Below are 25,379 nucleotides of genomic sequence, written 5' to 3'. Positions count from 1 at the left end.
AAGATTAAAAAATAAAAATAAAAACAAAATTACCTGGTTTAATACAGGGAGAGAACTGTCAGGTAAAAAACTGTTTCCCAGATGAGGGCTTTTACTGCTGTTCAAGGAATCAGTGCTAGGTGCTATAGTTACAGTTTAAAAAATAAAGTGTAGTTAATTTTTGCATTTAACGTGTTTAAAATATCTAAATATTCAAAATAACTTATTACATCAGATTTTTGATGTTAACCACAGAATACACAAAACAAACTTCATTTCTTATAATCACAACCTCAAGGTCAAATATTAGCTTAACTGACCTGTGAAAGGTGACAGATGGGTTCAAGACTGAACAGTGGGGAAAAAAGAAAATGCCTGAACATAAATAGCAATGATTTGTATAAGTCTCATGCTTCTTTAAATACATTCAAACAAGGGGAAATGTTTCTCTTGAGACAAGCTTTTCAAATCTTTTAATTTTTATTGCCAAATATGATATAAACTTGCCATTTTTTTCTTCAACAAAAATATTGTCAGTGATTAATGATATGCACCAGAGAGATCAATTTAAAAAAAACAAACAAGTTAGACTGACCTATTCTGTTTGTACGCACGTGTATCTCCCATTCATGGTAAATAGGGTTAAAATATGCCTTTTGACATAAAGAGTCTTCAGGTTACTTTGATAAGAGAACTACGCAAAATGCGTGAAACAATTCTGCTCTACTTACCAGCTTGTGCTGGAAATGCATGTACTTGATGAGATGGGCTAGGGTTTGACGTTATTGTTGGAAAGGGAACGGAAAGCTGTGCGTTTAGTAGCTGGAGACGCTCCTTTTTAGCGGTCAGGTTCTTAATCTGCTCTTCTAACCGCCGATTTTCAACTTGAAGTTGGTGTAGTGACTTCAACATTCCCAGAACTAGAAAACAACTGACTTCATGAAAGTGTCTCAGGACTGAACAATGTGTCATGTGCTAGAATTTTAAATTCTATATAAATTCTTAGCACCCCTAATTATGCACTGCATATTAACAGTGCCAATTCAGATAGAATTTAATGTGAAAATCCATCCCATAAACTACTGAATAATATACTAAAATAAAGAAAAATATCCTACAATCTTTCTTTTGAAACCAGATGTGTGCTATTTAAAACACATAAACTAATACACAACTTGAGAGCCAAAACCTGCAACTGTGGACCCCTGTGGACGGAGCCTTAGTTCTGTGCAGAGACAGTTGCACTATTAAGGTCTATATTGATTTTGATCAAGTTCCAGTACCATTTTTTTTTGTCAACATAGTTATAAAAATAATTAAATAAAAACAAAAATAATTAAATAAAACAATTAAATAAAAATTAGTGATAGAAAAACTATTCTATTTGGGTTATTGAGCTTAGAGTACCACTAAAAACTCTAAGAACAGAATTAAACTCTAAATTACATTCATTATTTATGTAGTGAACTAATATTTCTTATAAAAACCGCAAAGAAAAGTAGGTGCAAAAGGAACTGTTCTGTTGAACCCTTCATCACATAAATTACAATTTTATTTGATCAGTGAAAACCCTTTATTCGGATTTGTGGAAGTGGGGGGAGGGGTGCTGTTTATTCTTGCTTTGCTTTTGAATCGCTATACACCTTGCTGGATGCCAAACCTTCCAGCTGCTTTCAGTGTTGATCTATAGATCACCCAGCAGGGAGCACTATGTGAGCACTACAGTTACCACCCTTTCTTTGCAGATAAAGCAAATCATCATCTGTACAGACACAGCTTCTACCATTTACTCAAATTCTGATTTTGTTCCAGAACGTGGATGTCCCAGCCAGTGATATGGAGTGGCAGTTATGCCACAGGGATAGCCAGCCACTTTTTAAATACCAAATTGTATTTGTTTAACATGACCTCTGGGCCTATGACAGACACAAGTCTACTGGTATAGGCACATCTGGTCATTTCCCAAGGATTTAGCTTTTATCCCTCCACTTCAAGAACATACAAAGGAACCCTCAGAGCGCCCAAATGAGATGCAATAAGACTTAGCTAAACCTGTCCTCCAGCTATCATGTTTAAAGGATTATCCCTGCATGAATTTCCTCACAATTAGCATTTTTGTCAGGGTTCCATTCATAAAAGTACCAACTAGATGGCACTTTACTCACTACCAACAACCAGAATAGCATGTTGAATAACATACATATAAAAACGTGACAAAATAATGATTTTTATCCCTTGTCTAAAACTATTCAATCCATTTTATTTATATGCATTTTTAATCAATTATGAATAAATCCAAAGCAGTATTATTTCCTCAGTTAAGCTTTTATCTGTATTCACTTTTCAGTTACTTCATTTTGGCAAACACAACTCTTGAAATAAGAAAACTCAATACAAAAATTGCATGAAAAATGCAGAACATAAAATACGAAGCACTGTAAGGCAGTTGCACAACACTTATGAAAAACAAACAATGTAGTTTCTCATAACAAGGGAAGCAGGTAGTGTCAACTAAAAATACCAAAAATAAAGCACTAAAACATTTCAGAATATGAACATCAACAAAGTGAATCACAATTCAGGAAATATGCCTTCATACAATAATCAGCACAAAACATACGTATACACAGCATAAAATGGCAAAGAGGGTCTTTAAAGTCTTAGGCATTCACTGGATGACAATTATCTATTGTCCCTGCAGCCCCTCCCCACAAAAAATCCCATTAACAGAAGAAAACACGAATACTTACTGTCGCTAGGGGTACCCTGTTCTAGCAAAAATTGCTGTCCTTCACTCCACTGCCTCTCCAAAAGCTGTTCAATGCTGGCCGCTACTGGGGGCAAATTTTCTACACTGCTGTTCACTGGCTGATCATAGCGAATCTGTAAGCTGCTTACAGGAGATCTGTTGAAAACATTGTAATTATACATTTAAAAGAAAGCACAGTATTTAGTATTTAGTAAAGAGCCCGTAAAGTTTCTCACTTTTTGCTAGCCCTTAGCACCTACATAATTGAGAGCTTCCCATGGTAAAGTTCTCAAAGCTATTAGGAACTCTGAGCTTTCATCTCTCAAGTTTTAACAAAAAGGAGCAGTTTGTGTACAGAAAACAGATGCTTTAGTTTAATGAAAAGTTAATGTCTTACAGACAGATATTATAGTACTCAAACAGCACATATTGCTACAGCACAAAATAGGAGCTTAGTATATTAATAAATTATACATAAATCAGATATCTAAAACAACTAGACAAAGATGAAACACAAAATATGAAGCCTGATTAAAATCATTCTAATTATAACATTATCCCATAGTATATAGGACACATACAATTTTGATGTGTGATTTGTACAGAAGTGATAGAATATAAAGTATAGATAGAAAGCGACTAAGAGGGAAAACAGTTACTAACCTTTCCAAAGTTGTTCTGTGAGATTTGTTGCACATGTACATTCTAATATAAGTATGTGCATGCCTCGAGCACAGATTCCAGAATTTTTTCTCCCTAGTGATATCTGTCAAGTAAGCTCCAAAGCCCTTAGGTGCTGCATGCTCATAATGCCGATACAAATGGTCCCAGCAACCTCATTCCCATTCAGTTTCTTCTTACCAACCACCTCTGATTAGTGGGCACAGAGAGTGGGCTTTACAATGGATGTGTGCAATGCATCTTGAAGTACAACAGTTATGGAAAGACTAGGACACTTTTTCTCTTATTCAGGTGCTGGCACATGTTCATTCCAAGGTAGGTGATCCATGATCAGTTGTGCACGAGATAGATTCAGAGTTCAAGGGCAAGCAAACTGAAAGACTGCTTGGTCAAAGCTGGCATTGTCTCTATAGCCTGCTGGGTAATGGCATAATGCGTTGTGAATGGGTGGGCTGACAACCAGGTTGCTGCCCTGCATACACTGTGAAGCAGAACTTGCGCTGCGAAAGCAGCAGAGGAGGCTTAAGACTGTGAGGAGTGAGCCCCCAGATTAGCTGGGGGCAAAATGCCCATGAGTTCCTAACACATCTGGATACCAAAAACAATTCAAGATAAGATTCTCTGTGTGGAGACAGGGAGAACCTTTATTCTTTCTGCTATCGCTATAAATAGTTGAGTAGATCTTGGAATGATTTAACTCTTTATATGTAGAAAGCCAAGGCCTGCGTGACATCCACAGTGAAGACACTATTCTTCTCTATTCACATGTGGTTTAGGGTAGAACAATGGCAAGAAAGTTCTTGGTTGTAGTGGAATTGTGAGGTCACCTTTCAGAGGAATGATGGATTTGGCTGAAACTCAGCCATGGGCAAAATATGGCCTGTAAGTCAGATCCATCCGTCCACACATTCAGACCTGCCCTACAACCATCCCGTGGGCCCAGTGGGATCCTGAGCTAGATTCCCCACCCTGTCGCATCCCTGCACACTGCTCAAAGCAACTGGCTGCAGAGGCCACGAGCACCTCTAGACTGTGCACACCCATAGGGTAAAGCAAGTCTCTGCACACTGACTCCTCTCCCACCACAATCTGCTAGTTTTCTGAACATAATGAGCCTTGAAGAATGCGGATTTGATGGCAGCACTGAACACACTGTGCATCACGGAGTGCAGGTTCTGCTCCCGTGAAACCAGCTGAGACTGGTGGGACCACACAGTTTTGCAGACATGGGATGATCAGCAACAGCTACAAAACTTCTGCATGCATATGGCCACTTTCATGGAACGTTGTGAATTGCTGTCTCTCACCCTGAAGTGCTGTGACACCAGAAAGAGACCTGCTTTCCAAGTTCACAGGTGTGTGGCAATTGGTCTGTGGAAGTTTCCAGTGCCAGACAGCTACTGGTCAATGGGAAATCAATTTGGAGTAGGAAAATCTACACTGGGGGCTGTTATCATCCAGGTAGCCAAGGCAATCAATAAACTTCTCCTGTGAAAGACAGTGACTCTGGGGAATATTCAGGGCACAGTGGAAGGTTTTGCTGCCATTGGGTTCCCTAACTGCAGTGGAGCCAGAGATGGAAGGCACATCCCCATCCTAGCATCGGACCACCTAGCCTCAGAGTGCATAAACTGCAAGGGGTACTCCTCCATGGTGTTGCAGGAGTTCATGGATCACAAAGGTCCTTTCACTAACATCAACACAAGATGGCTGGGAAAAGTGCATGACACGTGTATCTTTAGGAATTCTGGTCTGTTTAGAAAGCTCCAGAATGGTAACTTCCTTCCCAGACCAGAAAATCACAATTGGGAGACATGGAAATGCCCACAGTGATTCTTGGTGACCCTGCTTACCCCCTTGTTCCCTTGGCTCATGAAGCCATACAGAGGCACCCCGGACTACAATAAGGAGCTATTCAACTACAGGCTGAGCAGGTGCAGAATGGTGGTAGAATGTGCCTTTGGCCATTTAAAAGCCAGGTTCAGGTGCCTTCTGACCCACTTAGACCACAGTGGAGACAACATTCCTCTTGTTGTAGGGGCGTGCTGTATTCTTCATAAGATTTATGAGGCAAAGGGAGAGAATTTAATGCCAGCATGGAGGGCAGAAGCAGATCTCCTGTCCAGTAATTGTGAGCAGCCAGAAACAAGAGCAATTAGAGGAGTGCACAGAGCTCCAGTGCAAATCAGGGGTGCCTTGAAAACCAGGTTTATAAATGGGTGGGCAGGCACCTGAATCTGCTGCCGTTAAGTACTGCCCCCATGATGTGTGCTTTGCCCTTTACAAAACCACCTCCAACTGCTTGCTACCCCACACCACCACACCCAACCACAAAGCATGGGCCTCAAAGCATGTTAACAAATAAATGAAACTTTCTTTTTCCAAAGACATTGCTTTTATTCAGGGAGCCCTACTGGCAGAGAGAGAAGTACAGGGAAAGTGAGAGGATAATGATTTTATGTTTGGAGGAATGTCAGCCTTCTGCTGTGCAGTGATTCCCTAGGAGTGGGCTGCATGGATGTCTGTGACCTCTCCCCTGGATCTCCTGATAGCTCCATGCTGGAGCTCTTTTGCAACCCTCTGAATTCCTGGCGATTAGGTGTGCTTCTGAGCTCTGCTAGCCACGCTCAATGAAATGAAATGAATTCAAGCTTCCTGGGCTGATGATCTCTACCTCCTGTCACTTACTTCCTGCTCATCTGGAGAGCAGCAAAAGTGAAAGTGAAAACCAGACAGGACACATTGAAGGCATTGTGGGATACCTTCTGAGGCTAATAAAATTGTTTTTCATAACACTGCTATCTGCACTATCATAAGGTCAACACTGAAAAATCCATTTTGGCGTTAGTCCTCGTGAAATCAGGTTTATAAAAGTCAGCCTTAGAGCCTCTTAAATTGACCTAGTGAGTCCTGTGGTGAAGATTCATGCTCTATAAAATCAACCTAAGTCCCTTAAATTTGATTTTACTGCCTAATGCAGACCAGGCCTAAGAGAGCATGTGTTGTCTCTGGCCATTTCCATTTGGACCAACAAGTTTGAGGCTATCCAATTTAACAAATCCAGGTGTGTACTGTGGTCATGTTGTGGCAGGGAGGCCCCTTTTGCCATTACTGCCTTGTCTGGAGAGGAGCATGAGTAGGCTATAATGGTCTGACGAGCCTCTGTCAATGTCTGCAGGAGCATGTGGGGCTTCCTCCTGAGAATCAGTGCTGTGCTTGATTCCTGGAGTCCAGATTATCTCTTGACATGACCTCATCTCTGAGACAGTAGCGTATGAGCATTTAAAAGCCAAGTTCAGCTGCCTTCTGTCCAGGGGGTGGGGGGGGGGCGGTGTTCCCCAAATGATTTCTGCATACCTACCACTCCCCATAGTTAAGAAGAACTGCTGTACTTGGGGTTGTCGTCGAATAAGAGTGGCCTGGGGAGGAGCATGGTTGGCTGTGGTACTGAGGAGAGAGCCCACGTCAAGTCTGACAAGGAACATGAACTGTAGTGTGGAAACCAGGGCAATGCCATATCCCTGGGTGAAGATCTTAAGAATGAATGGGGTTGTTCCCCAGACAGTGGGTATAATAATGGGTGAAATCCTTGTGACAATTCCTGCTGCTCAGCAGCACCAGCAGTATCAACTCTTGATGCCCAGGGACACTGGGAGGACAAGAGGGTCCCTGAAGCAAATGCTTCCGGCCTTTACAGGACCATAAACTAGCCAGTACAATGTCAGTTGTGAGGAAGATGACCCTGTGTGAGTGTTAGTGGAGCTTGTGCCAGCACTGGAGTTGCAGGCACCTGTTGGCGCTATGGCAGAAGAGCAGCCAATGCAGGTCTTGTTACATCTCAACCTCTTTTTTGCCTTTAGCACGGGGGACTTGATTATCTCTTGATGATCAACAGTGCTCCTTCTGAGGCAATGAGGAAGACAATCAACATGACAAATCCTGAGCCGTGGGAGGAATGTGCCTCACCAAGACTGAAGTGCTTGGTGTGACTCTGAGGCATGTCTTGAGGCTACCTACATGAAGAGGAGCTTTAGTTTTACTGCTCAGCCCTGTTTGGTTCAAAGTCAGAAGTCACTGCAGACTTGGCAGCAGTCTTTCTACTAAGATACCAAAAGGCATTTAAGATGGCTTAAGTGCAGATCACTCAAAAGAATAGACTTAACACTGGAGGCCCAGGGTTTGAAACCTAGCCAGGGAAATATGCCCTGGGATCAGGGTAGCAGAAGATCCCACTAGCACCTGATGCATCTGAAACTAAGTACGAAAACTCCTAAAATTACTAAACTAATTCCTATCACATTGCAATAACTATTTACACTATGAGCTGGAGAAAAAAAAAACCCGGGGAAGGACTGCCTGAACAAAGTCAGCAACTGTCACAGGGTGGTAAGATGGAGCTGAAGGGCAGCAGGACTGGTGGGACACTTTTTACTGGCACAACAAGCACCCAGCCCCAGATGCTGCTCCAGCTGACCTGACAGATATAAAAGACAAGAAAAAATTCTGGCAACTGTACTAAGGGTGTGTACATTTATACTCTAGAATAGCCATAGGCAAGCACCAGAAGTAGCAGCATTTCATAATCACCGCCTCCCCACAAAAAAAAAAAATTAAGAGTTCCAATCAAAAGTCAAAAAGTAAGTTGAAGTTGCCTATACAACCTTAACTCTGCCCCTTTGTACATGTGCATTCATATACTATCTTAGTATATAATCATATTCAGTCTTTCCCCTGGACCCATCTTATTCTGAATGAAATTCACTGCTCTGAAAAAAGCCAGTATAAGGTCTGTCTACCCCTTACTCACTTTTTGAGGCTTCACCCAAAATCTACTAGGGGGACAGTACTCAGTGAACACAACAACTCCTCGATATTTCATCTTATCCCCATGGCTCCCTGTGTGGCTCATTCAGAGCCAGAGCTAACGCCAACAGAAGTGAACAAGTGTCTTTCCATTGCCTTCAGTGTGCTCTGGATCAGGCCTTCCATATTACTTATTTGTCATGTGACAGCAAATCCCATAATTACAGATCCTATACAAACATATAACCAGTTTGTCATCTGAAAAGAACATAGACCAAAACAACAGGTAGATATACACAGAAAGGGAGAGAACCACGAAACAGTGAGTCAGTTACAATTAGGGACCCATGTCTGTCATGGAGATTGCAAAAGTCAGGAATTCTATGACCTCTGTAATTTCTGCATCAATTCCGCAGCCAGTTGCACTGGCCACTAATAGAGCAACCCTAGGACAAGCTGCACCAAGCAGCCCCAGGGATGGCTGGTGCAGCCACTGCTTAACAGCATCCAGAAGCTGTTGCTACTGGCCCTGCCCCCTAGAAGTGCCCCCCTGAGATATTCCCAGAATAGCTGCCCCCACAGCTAAGATTCAGTCAGGAGCGTTTATACTAAAACTCATGGACAGGTCATAAACTCTGTATTTTTGTTTATTGCCCATGACCTGCTACTGACTTTTACTAAAAATATCCATGACTAACTAGCAGCCTTAATTATGATTAATGTAATAAGCAGTGATTACTGCACAGTAGATGCCTAGCAACTGTCAAATGCTTTGTAGGCATTGCAGCACACATGATTTTTATTTAGAGAAGGAAAATACAGTAACTGCAGATTTTTACAGGTTACTAAAAAATCTGACAAATGGATAAAGGTGGCATCACTAGTAAAGCACAGCAAGGGGTTGACAGTTCAACAGCATATAAGTGATATGCAAGGCAAAGACAGGCCAAGAATGGACTTAAATGACACCACAAACTACTTGTTTTCATCTGGTTGAAGTAATAAACAAGGAAAAAGACTTGCTGAATCATTTTAACTGATTTACTATACTCTGTTCAAATCTGCACTATAATGAGAAACTTCTTTCACCACAGGTCTTGCTTAGGCATTCAACATCATAAGAGATTGTCTTATGAGTATTAATTAATCCTCACAACACCCCTTTGAGGTCAGAAAGTATGTTCTCTGTACTTCACAGATGTGGCAAAGAGATATAATGATTTGTCCAAAGTCACAGAGAAAATCTGTAGAAAGTCAAGAACAGAATCTAAATAATCTGTGCCCATTGACTGTTTTAGCTATGAAGGGATCAATACGTTTCTACTGCTTCCTTGTTTTATTTACTAAAGGGGAACAAGTCATGGGTACTGATTAAAATAGTATTTGAGCCTGTCATAAAAGACTACGCTGTCATACATATGTACAAGAGGGTAGACCTCCAGTTGGGTAGACAATTCATACTCATTTCCTGGTATCTGAGCACTTCATTTTCAACCTTAATGTTTTTCTAAAGTGAGTTTTTGTACAGAATTCCCTAATTAAAGTAAAACAAACTATTTGCTAGACAGAATTGGAATGGTACGTACAGTGTGTATGATGCCAATGAGACAAAAACTCTAACTCATTTCAGGAACGCGTATTTGTACCATGCCTTCTTATATATTTACCTCATATTTAGTGAAGAGTCACAGTATTACTGTTTAAATTCTCAGCCTCACCTGTTACATTAAAATACCGATGTACATTTATATGGAGATGTACATACATAATTAAAAGCAGTTATTATCCACTGAATGTTATTTTGATTTTTTTAATGATATATGAGGCATGCTTGGAAAAATTAGTGCTTGTCATTTAAAACTAAAATAATTTATACACACCAACATTTTTATTATACTTTAACTATGGGTGTTTGTATGTGTGAGAGATTAGGTATCAAACAATTGTTAGACAGTGGTATAAAGTTATTATTAGCATGAACTGGAATGGCTGTACAACTAACAATTGAGTTAATGTAGGCCATACTAACTAAATATCAATAAGATCTTCAAACCACTCCACATAAGTATAACAATACATATTTTAAATAAAGAATATCTTGAGAATTAGGTTAATTTTGTACCCCTCTACCTGTAAGTAGATGATCTAGTTATGATAAACCCAACTGACAGGGTTCAGAAAGAAAAAAGTAAAACCAATACAAGTCCAACAAACAAAATCCACTGTAACATGGTCTTAAAACAGCTTATCTAATATGCAAAATTCCTTCAACTTTACACACTAATGTTCCAAGACATTCAGGAAGACTATTGTCAGTCCAACACATAAGACTAGTTTAATTTTTGGGGGATGTCAATATTTCATAGAATGAAGCAAACATTTCTATGCCTTTTCTATTTTTGAATAGCAAACGTGTGAACTTGCTCAGATTATAAGTAGCCCTAAACAAATAAATTATTGGGTAGAGGTTATGTTAGGCAATCTAACATGCAAGGGATGGTACATGGGTGACAATTTAAAATATTACTAATACCAATATTAGATAAAGAATTTTGCAACATATGAGTAAGGAATCAGTGGAAAAAAGACTGGCTAAATATGATAAGCATATTTATATGCATTTATCACCTTTACCTTGTGATTTATGCATATGTGCAGTCTATTTGTCTTTTAAACTTGTCCTGTGTATCTAGGTAATATTCCAAATATATTGGCATAAGCACTATCCAGCCTGCTTGATCGCCTATCAAAGGCAGTCAGCTAGAAATGAACCCATTGATACAGACTTGCACAAATAAAAAATTGATATCTGTATCTGTGTTTTGATCGGCAAAAACGACTGCTGGATATCCATGTCCACACCTGCAGATTTGGATACCCGACAGCCAAAAATCTGCAGGGTTCTAAATAGAAAATTTGTAGCTGCATCTGTATCTGCAAAAATTAGCTACATATATCTTCATTCACAGGCATGGATGTGGACACCTGTAATATAAATCAGGTATCTATGGATCTGTAGGGTGACCCACTGAGAGAAGCCGGGGACTTCATTTATGAGTCAAGCAGGATATGTACAGATATGCTGGTGGACAGGGGATTCCTGTGTGCAGTAAATTTGCATTTGGGACAAAGGAAGCACAAGCTACCTGAAAAAGGATTTAAAAAGGCAGCTCCAGCTTCTCCATTTTGTCTTTAGACATGCTTCTTATCCTTTAAGCAACTTCTCTACAAACTGAAGCACCACACAAGGTAATGATGGATACATCCAAACTTTGAGTGTGTTCCAGGGGGACTCTATTAACAATTCACTTCTCCTTCTTTTCTTTTATAACAAGTCTTTAGTTTTAGACACCAAAGAAGTAACTGGCCGTGTGGTATTTTAGGTAAGACCTGAACTACAACTGGGAAAAGAAGAACATTTTATATTTCAAGCTGAATTTTAAGATAACTTTTTCACTGTACTGGACCCATAGCCAGAGAACCGGAATGAAATAAAGAAGCCTATGAGATTTCCTATTTTCAGCTTCTTGATAAAGGATGTGGGGCATCAGGAGCACAATTTATGCTTGATCAGTGACTCTAACTTCAGCGCTAACCTCCAGTGGTAAGACAATTCACTCTCTTTTAGCAGCCTGCCCTCACTGTGGCAGTTTCACTGGGGGCTTCTGGCTATCCTTAATATTGCCCAAGACATAAGATTATAAGACCCTGTTTTCAAGTGCTTATATCTTTGTCAAACTTTGACTATGTGTTGTGAAATTTTCCTTTTTGGATGTCTGAGGCTAAAATTTTTTTTGGCAAAATTTCAGTCAAAATGATTCAGCCATTTACAAGAATACGATTAGAGGAAAAAGAGGTTGCTTTACCCATGTTAAAAAATTCTAGAGCCATTTTCCGCAAATAGCTCTAGTGTCATCATAGTTGTGTCCACCAATATAACATACATGTTAATTTATACCATAATTTAGTTTTGTTAATTACAGACTACAACAATTTTAGACTGTAATATTAACATACAGTGCTACCGTACTATAATATAGTAAAGAGAAGTTACTCACTTGTAGTAATGATGGTTCTTCAAGATGTGTCCCCACGGGTGCTCCAGAGTAGGTGTCGGGCTCGCCCGGCACCGCAGATCGGAATTCTTCTAGCAGTTTCCACTGGATCGCACATGCGCACCGCTCCCTTGCACGCCCTCGGTGATGTGCGCGCTCCGGTCCCCGCCAGTTCCTTGACCAACCGCCCCAGATGCTCCTGAAAAACACCAGACAGAGATCCAAAGCGGGGAGGATGGGTGGGTAGTGGAGCACCCACGGGGACACATCCCGAAGAACCATCGTTACTACAAGTGAGTAACTTCTCTTTCTTCTTCGAGTGGTCCCCGTGGGTGCTCCACAGTAGGTGACCACCCAGCAGTAACCCAAAGTAAGGAGGTGGGTACTCGATTCATGTGCAGCTTGCCCTTGAGAGGACTGCTGTCGACAGATGGGTATCCTCATCGAACACCCGATGCAGGGCATAATGCTTGGCGAAGGTGTCACAGGATGACCAAGTCGCCGCTCTGCAAATGTCTTTCAACGTGATTTCCTTGAAGAAGGCCGTTGATGCCGCCACCGCTCTGGTGGAGTGAGCCCTGGGAGGGGCTAGCAAAGGGGTCTTTCGAAGCTCGTAGCACAGTTTTATACAGGACACAATGTGATTTGAAATTCTCTGGGAAGAGAGGCCTTCCCCTATCGACCTGGGAGCGAGAGACACCAGAAGCCTGTCCGTTTTCCAGAAAGGCTTAGTTCTGTCTATGTAAAAGGCCAACACCCTCCTCACATCTAGGAGGTGCAGGTGTGCCTCCTTGCTGGAGCTGTGAGGCTTCGGGTAAAACGAGGGTAATACTATTGGTTCGTTAATGTGGAACTCCGAGGAAACTTTCGGAACGAAGGCTGGGTGTAACCGTAAGATCACCGCCTCCTTTGACAATACTGTGCAGGGCGGCGTTGCCATCACTGCTGTGAGCTCGCTCACCCTGCGGGCTGATGTAATCGCAAGGAAGGAAGGTCGTTTTCATGGTAAGTAGTTGGAGGGGTACCGTAGCTAATGGTTCGAAGGGTGGTCCCGACAGCGTGTGGAGTACCAAGTCCAAACTCCACGACGGTGGTAGCGGTTTTCGAGGAGGGTACAGGTTTACCAGCCCCTTCAAGAACCTTACAACGATAGGATGGGCGAATACGGTGGGCCCTTCCTCTTTGTGCCGAAAAGCTGATATAGCTGCGAGGTGGACTTTTAGCGAGGATAGAGAGAGCCCGTCTTGTTTGAGGTCCAGCAGGTATTCTAGAATTACAGTTATAGGGACGTCCAGAGGAGCTAACTGTTTGGCAGAGCACCAGGCGGTAAAGCGTGTCCATTTCTGTTCGTAAGTCCTCATGGTGGAGGTCCTTCGGCTACACTCTAAGACTTGTCTTACTCCCTCCGTACACGTGCTCTCTAAGGCGCTGAGCCATGGATTAACCATACTTATAAGTGGAGTCCCTGAGGGTGCGGATGCACTATGGACCCCTGAGCCTGCGTGAGTAAGTCCGGCGCTACCGGTAGGGGGAGTGGTGGACAATCCGCCATGTGCAGAAGCAGGGGAAACCATTGTTGTCGGTCCCAAGTTGGAACTATGAGTATCATGCGAGCTCTCTCCCTTCTGGCTTTCTGCAGAACCTTGTGGGTAAGTGTTGTGGGGGAAACGCGCAGAGTAGAGGGCCCTTCCATGAGATCGTGCAGGTGTCCCCCAGGGACCCCCGCCCTATTTCTGCTCTGGAGCAGTACTGAGGGCATTTCTTGGTGCGCTGGGTGGCAAACAAATAGACTTGGGGAAACCCCCAGGTGTGAAATATGCATCGTAGCAGGTCGGAGTGGATCTGCCATTCGTGCGTGAGTGCAAAGCGCCTGCTCAGTTGATCTGCCTTCACGTTGCAGGCACCCGGCAAGTACGAGGCTTTCAATGTTATATTGTCGGCAATGCACCAATTCCACAATTGGACTGCTTCTGCACATAGCGCACGGGACCGTGCCCCTCCTTGTCGATTGATGTAGAACATGGTGGAGGTATTGTCGGTATTGATCCCGACTACTTTGCCGTGCAGGTATTTCTGAAAATGTCTGCACGCATTGAACACCGCTCTAAGCTCCAGTACGTTTATGTTCAGTGTCTGTTCCGCGGGTGACCATAGCCCTTGCATCACCTTGCTGCCAGTGTGCGCTCCCCATCCTGTGTGGGAGGCGTCAGTTGTAAGAAAAATGGAAATTTGTGGTTGGTGGAAGGGCACTCCCACTAGCAGGTTCTTGGGATCTGCCCACCACGCGAGCGACTTCCGTACCTCCGTCATGGGCGATACTACCCTGTGACGGTATGGGCTGCTGGTCTGTAAACACTCGCCAGCCAATGCTGCAGGCTTCGCATGTGTAACCTGGCATTCTGTACCACAAGCGTGGCGGCCGCCATGTGCCCCAACAGTTGCAGGCATGTTAGGATCGGCACTGCGGGGCTGTACATCATGACTTGCACCAAGGACTTGATGGTGCGGAAGCGGGCGTCGGGCAGGTATACTCTTGATGCAATAGAGTCTATGCGCGCCCCTATGAACTCTATATCTTGCGTGGGTTCGGTCTTTGACTTTGCAAGGTTGATAACTAGGCCCAGCGAAGTAAACATGTTCGCGGTAACACGTATCATGCGTAGGACCTCTGCCTTTGAGGCCCCTTTCAATAGGCAGACGTCCAGGTATGGAAAAATAAACATGCCCTGCCTGTGCAGGTAAGCTGATACCACTGCCAGGGTTTTGGTAAAGACTCTGGGTGCTGAGGATAGGCCGAACGGAAGAACCCTATATTGGAAATGCTCCCCACCGACCGTGAAGCAGAGGAAGCATCTGTGTGCCGGGTGGATTGTTATATGAAAGTAAGCGTCTTGTAAGTCGAGGGCTGCAAACCAGTCTCCATCGTCCAGTGCCGTAAAAATGGAGGCAACTGTAATCATCCGGAAGCGCTGCTTGCGCAAGTATCTGTTGAGGTCCCGTAGGTCCAAAATCGGTCTCCAGCCTCCTGTTTTCTTCTCTGTTAGGAAGTATCGTGAGTAAAAACCTTTCCCTTGGAATTGTTCCGGTACCCTTTCCACCGCCCCTATGAACATGTGGTGATCTACCTCCTGCTTCAGCCTTGCCTTGTGAGAAGGGTCCCTGAGAAGAGGCCGGGTGGGAGGTTTCGTCGGTGGTAGTGACTGGAAGGGGATCGTGTAACCCGTGGCTATAATTTCCAGCACCCATTTGTCTGTTGTGATATTTTGCCATTGGGAGTGGAACGGTTTGAGGCGATGATGGAACACGAGGTGAGAGTGGCATTGAGCGATCGTGTTGATAGTGCAGTCCTTGACATACCCGTCAAACTTGCTGCCTCTGGGCTTGCCCCGAGGTTGTGTGACTTTGTTGAGAACGTCGCCTGGGGGCCCTGTACTGTTGCTGCTGTTGATGGCGCCCTTGGTCATAGACTCACTGATATTGTGCGCGTTGTGGTTGGTAAGCATAGCACCTTTGCTGAGGATAGAATTTCTTCTTCTTGTATGGAGGAGTGTAGATACCCAAGGTCTTAAGTGTGGCCCTCGAATCTTTGCTAGAGTGTAGGACCGAGTCGGTTGATTCTGCAAACAGCTTTTGCTTGTCGAAGGGAAGATCCACGATCTTCGCCTGTAGATCTCTGGGGATACCAGACGTCTGGAGCCAGAACTCCCTACGCATTACCACTGCTGCAGCTGTTGAGTGTGCCGCTGTGTCCGCCACGTCCAGGGCAATCTGAACTCCCGTTCGCGAGGCCACGTAGCCCTCCTGGATGATCGCCTTTAACACCAGCTTCTTGTCCTCTGGGAGGGAATCCATGAGAGAGGTAAGTCTAGAGTAGTTATCAAAGTTATGGCTTGATAAATGTGCCGCGTAGTTTGCCACTCAGTAATAAGGTAGAAGAGGAGTAGACCTTCCTGCTGAACAACTCTAATTTCTTAGCATCTTTATCTGACACCCACCCCCCCGATTTGTACTGAGGCGTCTTCGACCTCTGCTGGGACGATTCGACCACCAAAGAATTGGGCTGTGGGTGGCTAAACAGGAATTCCGTGCCCTTGGCTGGGACGAAGTATTTCTTATCTGCCCTTTTATTCGTAGGCGGAATAGAGGCCGGAGTCTGCCATATGTTAGTGGCTGACTCCATAATGGCTTCATCCAGTGGAATAGCGATTTTAGATGAAGCCGGGGGTCTCAAATTTTTCAGGAGTTTATGATGCTTCTCCTGCACCTCTGCTATTTGAATGTCCTGCATGTATGCTACTCTTTTGAACAGCTCTTGGAATTGTTTAAGGTCATCCGGAGGGGAGACATCCCTGGGGACAATTGCCTCATCTGGGGAGGATGAGGAGGAGCCACTAGGATAAACCTCCCCCAAGTCCTCTGGCTCCCGAGTTCGCTGGTATGCTTGCTCCCTCGTGGGCTGTGAATGAAAGTCTCGGGACTCCAGACCAAACTCCCCCTGGGACAGCTGCGTTCCTCTCCCAGAGCGAGAGTGTACACGGGGGTATTGGCGAGGAGTGGGAGGGGATCTGCCCCTGGATCTAGACCTCCGATGTCGGTGTTCAGTATGATGAGGACGGCCATAACAACATGGACAAGGGCCCGGTGATGGAGACTTGGACCACGATTGGAATGTGTACCCATAATGTCTGGGAGAGCGGGATCTCCGTGATGACATTGATAATGGTGAAGCTGGTTTGTGATAGTACTCATAGGGATCCATGCCCAAAAAGGGTGAAGGTGGCCTGAGCCAAGGTGAAGGGGGTTGGAGGAACGGAGAGGGAGGTCCGAAATAGGCCGGTGGAGTTGCCGCCCTGCGACGCGGCGTGTGTATCTCAGGGGGATGGGTGATAATGGCATCGCAGCCCTGCCTGGAGATGGACTGAGGTGTCGAGTTTTGGCTCTAGCTTTCCCCCGCCCCTGCAGGGTTGGCACCGCCCCCTCCCGTGCCGGGGATCTTGGCCCCGCTGTCAGTGCTGCGCTCGGTACCGTCATAAGCGGTGCCGCGCGGGTAGCTTCCTCTGGCGCCGCCGGGCCCTGTGCTGGGTGCCCCTGCACCATCAGCGCTGTGAGAGCTGGTGCCGCATGAGGCGGCGCCGCTGATTCCGGCACTTGCCGCGCTAGCGCCCTCAGTGCCAACTGCTGAATAGCCGGAGGCCCGGCCCCGGCCGCGTTGCCGCTTTCATCAGCCCGCGGCTCAGGGCTCTGCATTCTGCTCGTCCTGCTCGCTGAAACCGCCGGCAAGGATCGAGCTGGGGAGAGTTTCCTCTTCTTTTGCACAAAGGGGGTCAAAGAAGCTGCCTTCCTCTTATGCGACCCAGAGGGCCCTTCTGTGTGAGGCTTCTCCGGCGGCTCAGGCTGAAGGGCCTTATCAAACAAGATCATTTTGAGCCTCATCTCTCTGTCCTTCCTGGCCCTGGCTGTAAGCTTAGCGCAGTGTGAACACTTCTGGGTAACATGGGACTCCCCCAGGCAGTGAATGCACTTACTACGCCCATCAGAGGCCAGCATAGCCTCGTGGCATGACTCACACTTCTTAAACCCTGAGGAAGACATTGCGGTGAGTCTTTACTGTTAATAGGGTACTTAGTCGCTAATCAGTGCGTTCTACAACCCAAATAACATTCACGGCCTTCAGGGTAGCGGACAGCTTAACCAGCCTTGTCCACTCCTCTTCCCTCCGTTCCTCTTCTCTCCTACTATTTTGTACGTTTTTTTTTTCTTTTTCTTGTATAATAGTAGAACAACGAGCTAACAAGTAAAAACAACTATCTTATCTGTCTCAGGCTTTAGAGCGGGAGCAGACTCCGTCTGCAGCCGTTGGTGGTTGAGAAGGAACTGGCGGGGACCGGATCACACACATGACTGAGGGCGCACAAGGGAGTGGCGTGCATCGGCGCATGCGCGATCCAGTGGAAACTGCTAGAAGAATTCCGATCTGTGGCGCTGGGTGAGCCCGACACCTACTGTGGAGCACCCACGGGGACCACTCGAAGAAGAACTGAAATTCTTTGGAGGCCTATTGTCAGAGTTGCCAGATGGCAAGCTGAGGCAGGAGCAAATGCAGGCTGGAGAAGAAGCAGAATGGTGTAGAAACAGACCCGACTAAGCAGGAACAAGCACAAGAGCAAAGGCAGTCTGTTGAAATTACTGGCAGTGGCCAAAGTAGAGTTATCAAGCAGATCAGAAAGGCTGCTTTGCTTAGGAGCTTATGTATATGCCTGACTGGATTCACCTAAATGGGTCCTTGCCTATGGATAGGCTGAAACCACTTGAGTTGTGCGAGGACCATCACAAGACCTGAAGGTGATTACCGCTGATGACTTATCTGCGAGATGATACATCAGGCTTAAGCAGCCTTGGGCTCAGAGGTACCTGAGGCTCAGGCAGACTCAGACCTATTCACACCTTTCAAGCAGTCCTTATACTGGCAAAACTTGGCCACTGATGCCAATGCCCAAGCAAGGCATTATGACATCATCCTTAAAATAACTTAGTTCAAATAGACCACATATTCAAAATATTCAAAATAAACACACTTAAACATAACCACCATTATCACCAAATAGCACTATTTCACTTAACGCACGTAATCTCCCCGCAGACTACATGAATAATTTTTCTTTAAAAAGTATAATTTAAAAATCAATGGCAACAATTAGAAGTATGTTACAGTGAAAAAACTGTGTAAAGAAGATGCTATTATTAAATATCAACAGTGGAGGTCAAGTGCGCTGTCTCCAAAGCAAGAAAATACAGTATTTGCATACAGAAATGTTGCTTATGTTTTACCTTCAGTATAAAATAAGAATATTTCTATTAGGCTTACATTCAATATTCCCAAAAAGTCTTACTACTATTCTTGACATCTTGTTATCTGCTGACATATGGGAATTTTGGGACATGTTTGAAAAAATATGTAGTAAAGAAAACAGGCATAGAGTGGAAATAAAATTACTGTGAATAGACACTTATAAGCATGTCCCTTTAAGGGTCTCTACATTATCTCAAAAACTTAAGTAAAGAATTCATTTATCTTGCAAGTCTAATCATGTGTGTTTCAGTTAATATCAAGAGTAAATTTGGCACCATTTTTTCAGTTTGTTGGACAGGTACATCTGCACAATTCTTTAGAATCTTAACAAATATATGCATAATCATAAAAGGTAACTTCGTTTTCAAATCTTAAAATGTTTCTTTTGCCTGTACTCTCCAATATAAATAATGCTTACCTTGGTGAGAGACTTCCTCTGGGGGAACCTCCCCTGCCAACAAGGTTGCGAGTATCTCCAAGATCTTGATCTGCAACGTAAACATTTTGCAACCAATAAAGTTATTCTTATGATATAAGAGGTTGAAAGCTGCTGTTTTTTTAAAACATATTAATCCTTTACTACTACCTGCAGTTACTATTAATGTATAGCTAGTTGAAGACTGCTGAACTGTAGCATGTAAGGCGTTGTCCTTACACATTTCTGTGGGTGTACAAGGCAATGGATTATGTGCAATTCTTTCATTCCTTTCTGTTTTACAGCACAGAAGCGTGGTTTGCATTTTCAGTACCCTCCCCTCAGCCACTTTTAATTTCTACGGTGAAAGTAATGAATCACAGCTGTGGACAGCTAATCTGTATGCTTATCACAGCAAATCCTGATGCTTTGCATTTTTTAACACTTTTCATCCCAAGACAACTCATAAAATATATAATGCACTAAACCTACCACCAACTAAATAGCTGCTGAAACTTTTACTGAAGTGCTTACTTTATAAATTGTTACTGTTTATAAGCAAAAACATAGCAAAAACTTTTGTTAAAATGTGTTCAAACAAAAACCCTAATTAAATATAAAGAAATGTTTTGCTTGGAAGGACTCAAAAAGGTTATTTTCCCTATGGCCTCTCAGTAAAATAACCTTATCTGTCCCCTTCAAGGCTTCCCTCCCCCTTTCTGAGTCAAATGACCTCTGACCTCTTAGAGGGCAAAGACATGACTGATCCATTCTTGGTAAACTGTTAAACTCATTCCCTTCCCCCAAACAGGCATGACTACTATGACATGTCAACAAATCCTTAAGGATGGAATGAAACAAAGCAAATCCAGTAGCTCATTAAAACTGGTCTCTTCTGTGATTGTACAAAATGTCAATTGGTAAATATTCACAGGATTATTAAACATTGTAGAAGTTCCCTAACAGGATCTTTCTTCTACACAAAGTTGTGTGTAATGCAATTTCATGAATTATGCAAATAAAGATTTAAACTATTCAAGACAAAACCCAGTGCTGTGTTACTTTCTTTGCAAAGAACTAAGAGAACTGAACACATCAATCACAAAAGTCACAGGAGACATTGTTGCATTCCTGCCTGCTGATGGCTCTGCTTAAACATTTACATTTCAGACAGTAAAAAATGCACAGCCATTTTTCAGTAAAACAAAGAATTTACTTTCAGCATGCAAGAATCATGTGTCATTTAGGAATCAACCAAGAGTTCACAAATACAATTAGCGGCCATATTTTAAATAGTTAAAATCAGGAGAGCAGATAATTTGAACAGTTCTAGCAACCTTACCTGCTTGACTGTTTTCAGACTGAGCTATAAGTGCGGCCACTGTTGAATTAGGATTCAGCCTATTGCCATACATGTGGGATGAAGGAAAACTGAGGGAAGAGCCAGGTAGGGTATTTGCCTGTAAGAGAACAATTAAAATTACAATCTTTAAAATGTCTGGGAGAAAAATTCTTACTTTGTTTCAAGGACAACTTCCTCATGAATTAAAACCAGTTACTAGTATGCAAAATACTTAGACATGAATGAAAATTTTAAAGGTAATGATTTTCATATCAAGATTAGGGAACAACAAAGTATAAGTGCAATACTTTTGGAAAGTATTAGAGTGTAAATTACTATTTACTCTGGCACATACATTAAGCAAAAAGCATCTATAAAAATTTAAACAGTTACTTTCTGAACTGAAGGACATTTTTGAATTTTAACTTTTAAAGGATTGGCATACAAGCAGGATGTGCAGGCTTGCAAACAATTCCTGAGTACGCAGTTAATGCCAGGACTTAGTGGCATGCTGACCATGTGGTTATTCTACTAATTATTTAATCTTGTTAAACCATTTACAAAATAAGGGCAGGTAGACAACAGATGTCTCACAAATGCTTGGGTTCCTTACATCACAAGCCGGCTGTGGAGGTCAAAAGGTCCACCCTCCAACTCTATAGTTTAACTACACAGAGCCATATTTCCTTTGCTCTACTCTATCATTAGTAAAACCTGCACACTATTTTGTTACTTCCTATTTTGATAGGCTTGGAAGCCTGGTGTTTTTTTGTTTTGTTTTGATTTTAAAGAAAGCAAACAGCCATTACAAGTATGTTTTCTATACAATATGGGGCTCAACGAATCACAGTTTTGCCCTGACCCCATATAAGGAACTGTATTTTTGGCAGCTGGCCAGCTCTACTTACTGAAGAGCTCGTCAAAAGTTTGTATTCATTCATGTTGCTAACCACAATTCTGAAGGTCTTTGCTGGGACTTGTGCCAAACAAGCGAAAATGAACCCTTAAACAGATGAAGCTAAAGAGGCTGGCCAAAAACTTGCATAATCCAATGCAATAAAAATACCTTCCTCTCTTGGCTGTTTATACTTTCTTTCGAAGAACAGATCTGCCTTAACATTGAATTTTGGAAACATACTATCACACACAAAAACAAAGCTGCTGGTGCCGAGAGAACATTCATATATTAGCCCGATAAAATACACTTTTTACCAAATAAAAATAGATTTTAGGTCCAGACTTTTTGTTTACAGAAAAACAGATTGACAACCTGTGAGATTACATAAACAGCAATCTTAGCAAGAACTTGAATAAGAAGATTCAAACAAGATTATCACGAGAAATTAAATGCCTATTTTTTAAAAGATGTGAAAAACAAGGTGAACAGCAGGAAAGTCAAGTTGCAGGACATTTTGACATATATAACAGCACACAAGAGACAAGAGACATACTGGTTATTACAAGAAAAATATTACACAATATAAACTATGTCTCTGGAAAGAATCATGCACTGCCATTAAGGTTTGGCTTTTAGCCAACATATTAAACTTGATGAATGGACTTTTACAAATTTGCACAACTGTTTTCAATGATGTGGTATTTACTATATACTGGTGAGAAACTGTGGCCAGTATGCCTAGTCAAGTTTTTCTATTGAGTAAAAATTTAGAATAAACAAACTTACAATGTAGGAACAAGAAATTATGTAAGACAATTTATTGCTTCAATTGTCATTTTGATAGATATTTTATAAGAACATAAGTCACAAATGCTCGCGGATTACCAAATATGCAGAATCTGGCCCTTATTTCAGGGTCTGTAGAATTACTGTATATTATATTTGCATTAGAATGAATGTGAAAAAGCTATAAGCCTTTTACAACGCTGTGAGTCTTTTCACTTACCTGTTTGTGCCAGTATGTCCCTGAAATGTCATACATTAATTTCCACTAAGTTCAATGACTCTCTGATGGAGACAGTCAGCACTGAACCATTCCTGCTGTTTTCCCTCTATAAACACCTATAGCATGACTCCAGATAGACTTGCCTCATTTGTTACTAACTTTTATTTTTCCTCTCGTGCAAATAATAAGAATGACAAATTTCTGATGAACACTTTCTCTGAAGAAAACTTTAATAAATAGAAAATGTAAAGACATTTTATCCTATCTTTAAAAAAGACAAAAACATCAAGGCAAAAACACCATATATTCAAAATTTAATGTTAATAGACGCAGTTATAAATTGTATTTGTGTATTTCTACCCTTAATAGATGTGAACTAGGTTTTATTAGTTTTTAATTTTGGAAAGTTCAAGTTTTAAGAGAGTGACTTTTTTAAACCAAATCAATAAAGTATACTGGTCACTTCTGTAACACAGGTTGGATTCTGCTGCTGTCCCCCAGTTATACTAATCCTGCTATTTAATTCACAGCAAAGTAAATAAAACTAAAGTAAAATAGTATGTTTAAGATTACAAATAAATGTATAATTGTGGCAGAACTGCCATAATCAGCAGAAACAGGATTTGTTTAACAGACTGAAATTAAGAAGAGCTGAACGAAATTACTGAATGATGATCTACATATCTTGAAAGGAACAGCAAGTCTCTGCTGAGAAACTATCGAAGTGCAAAACAACAGTCATTGAAGGAATTAAATATTTGCTATGCGGGTTGATATTCTAGATTAAAAGGCTTCAGAATTTGAACAATATTTAAGTCTGAAGTTTTTCACAGCTAGTAATTCACTACTTACATTTATATCTTTGTTCACGCTTTAAGTAAAAAAATGTTTTTTTAAGACTTCCTGTGATGCAAGCTAGAAATACAGAGTACCTAAGTGATATCACTCATCCCATGCAACTCCCCAATGAAAAAGTGACATTAAGAAAACTGCTCAAATAAGTGTCAGAAAAATTATATTCTTTTTATGAGGAGGGAAAATGAGACCAACATAGATCTGAAGTATTACTATGTACGTGACAACTTCATCTGACATGAAAGTAAGGAAGGTATTACAGTACTGCATTATTTAAAGGTGAAATAGGAGCTTCACATTTCACTCAGTTGAAACAGGCTGTAGCAAGCTTTTATAAAAAAAAAATGCACAATCATCCTGTCAATACATATTAAGGTCACAGGATTGAAAGAAGTGCTAAAATTTATCACTTTTAAAGCTGTAGTATTCTTTATTTCAGCTGATTCTTTTTAATAACCAACTTGCAGCGCATGGCTAAAATGTACAAAATTTTGATATTAAATATATATTTAACTAAATCTTTAGTTTTAATTTCTAAAAAAACAAGTCAAACTTAAAATGATTTTAATTAATAGATTTAATACTAATTAGAGATCCATTGTATTCTGATTTTATTTATGGAAAATTCAATAAAGGAGTGACTCAACATAAGATGAAGACAGTTAATACACTATAATTCAAACAATGGTTGATTATAATAAGAAAAATATGACAATTCTGCTTGCCTATAGTATTCCTCATATGACCTTCCTGTTTACTATATTTTAATTAACTCTGAAAATTATTTGTACAAATCAAATTAACTGAATACGTTACATAAATACTCAAATATTTTTGTAAAATATCAACATTGATGTTTCTTAGTGGTAATGTGCAAATGTATAAAAATGAACTATTTTTAGGAACAATAAAAGTTTCTAAAATTAACAAAAAGTATTAGATTGCAGAACTGGAAACTAACCTAATTTTCCAGGAAAAAAAAAGTTTCTTGCCAAAAAAGTTACAAAGAGCTAATGAAAGAAAATCAAAGGGAATACAAAGAGTTAGTTAGCTATATGAAATTTCTATCAGAAAGGTCTTGATAATCTGCGAACCCATGAGTGTGCACATTCTCCTGTTTCTTTCAAGTTTTATGCCATGAAATATTTTCTGATAACAGGCCCCATTCCTGTCTGAGCTCAACACCAGTAAGGTTTTAATACTCAGCGTGTGATGAGAGATGAAACCAAGTGTGAACAACTTTCAGGTCCCATGAGTAGGCTGACTATTGAAGCTGTCAGGTTCAATTGCATCATTGGACATTATTCAATGCCCCAAACTGCTCCCTAATTGTTAGGGGCTTAACATATTCAAAACCATTGTTTAGGCTAATGCTGAAATGCCTACAGTTGAGTTTCCATAAAGAAGGGGGAGGGATTTAATTGTAGTTAAACCATTACTGAACTCTCTTCATTCATGATAGGACAACAAGAATGGGCTGAACAACCTATTCCAAGACTACTACTTAATCGCTTTATATCTAATCAATACACTTCTTCCCTTTTGATTAAAAATATAGTAATTGCTAATAGTTCAGTACCACAATATTTTGGTGATTCTTTAAAGTAAATGGAAGATAATTTAATTGCCTATTTCTGTCATTAAATGAAGGATGTAATTTTTCTTTAAAATTTAGAATAAAAATGATTTACTGTAAGTTACTTATGTGCCTCAAATACTAACAGCAAGACAGCACACTTAAGGCTG

At 41.6% G+C, this 25,379-nt stretch overlaps 1 protein-coding gene across 4 annotated transcripts in view; it reads right to left on the bottom strand.

The window, feature by feature from the left end:
• MLLT10 (MLLT10 histone lysine methyltransferase DOT1L cofactor) overlaps positions 1-25,379 on the bottom strand; it is a 284,997-nt gene that overhangs the window by 13,854 nt on the left and 245,764 nt on the right. For all 4 annotated transcript variants that reach the window (XM_074984859.1, XM_074984857.1, XM_074984860.1 and 1 more), the window contains exons 13-17: positions 20,875-20,992; positions 19,536-19,605; positions 2,730-2,884; positions 711-899; positions 34-122 (exon numbers count right to left, since the gene is read on the bottom strand). In XM_074984859.1, coding sequence (XP_074840960.1) covers positions 34-122; positions 711-899; positions 2,730-2,884; positions 19,536-19,605; positions 20,875-20,992 — 621 coding nt within the window. The remainder of the gene's footprint in view (positions 1-33; positions 123-710; positions 900-2,729; positions 2,885-19,535; positions 19,606-20,874; positions 20,993-25,379) is intronic.

The sequence above is a fragment of the Carettochelys insculpta genome, chromosome 2 (genome assembly GCF_033958435.1).
Source record: "Carettochelys insculpta isolate YL-2023 chromosome 2, ASM3395843v1, whole genome shotgun sequence".
Lineage (NCBI taxonomy): Eukaryota > Metazoa > Chordata > Testudines > Carettochelyidae > Carettochelys > Carettochelys insculpta.
Note: the sequence above shows the minus strand (reverse complement) of the source record. Positions and strands in the feature narration are given on the sequence as shown.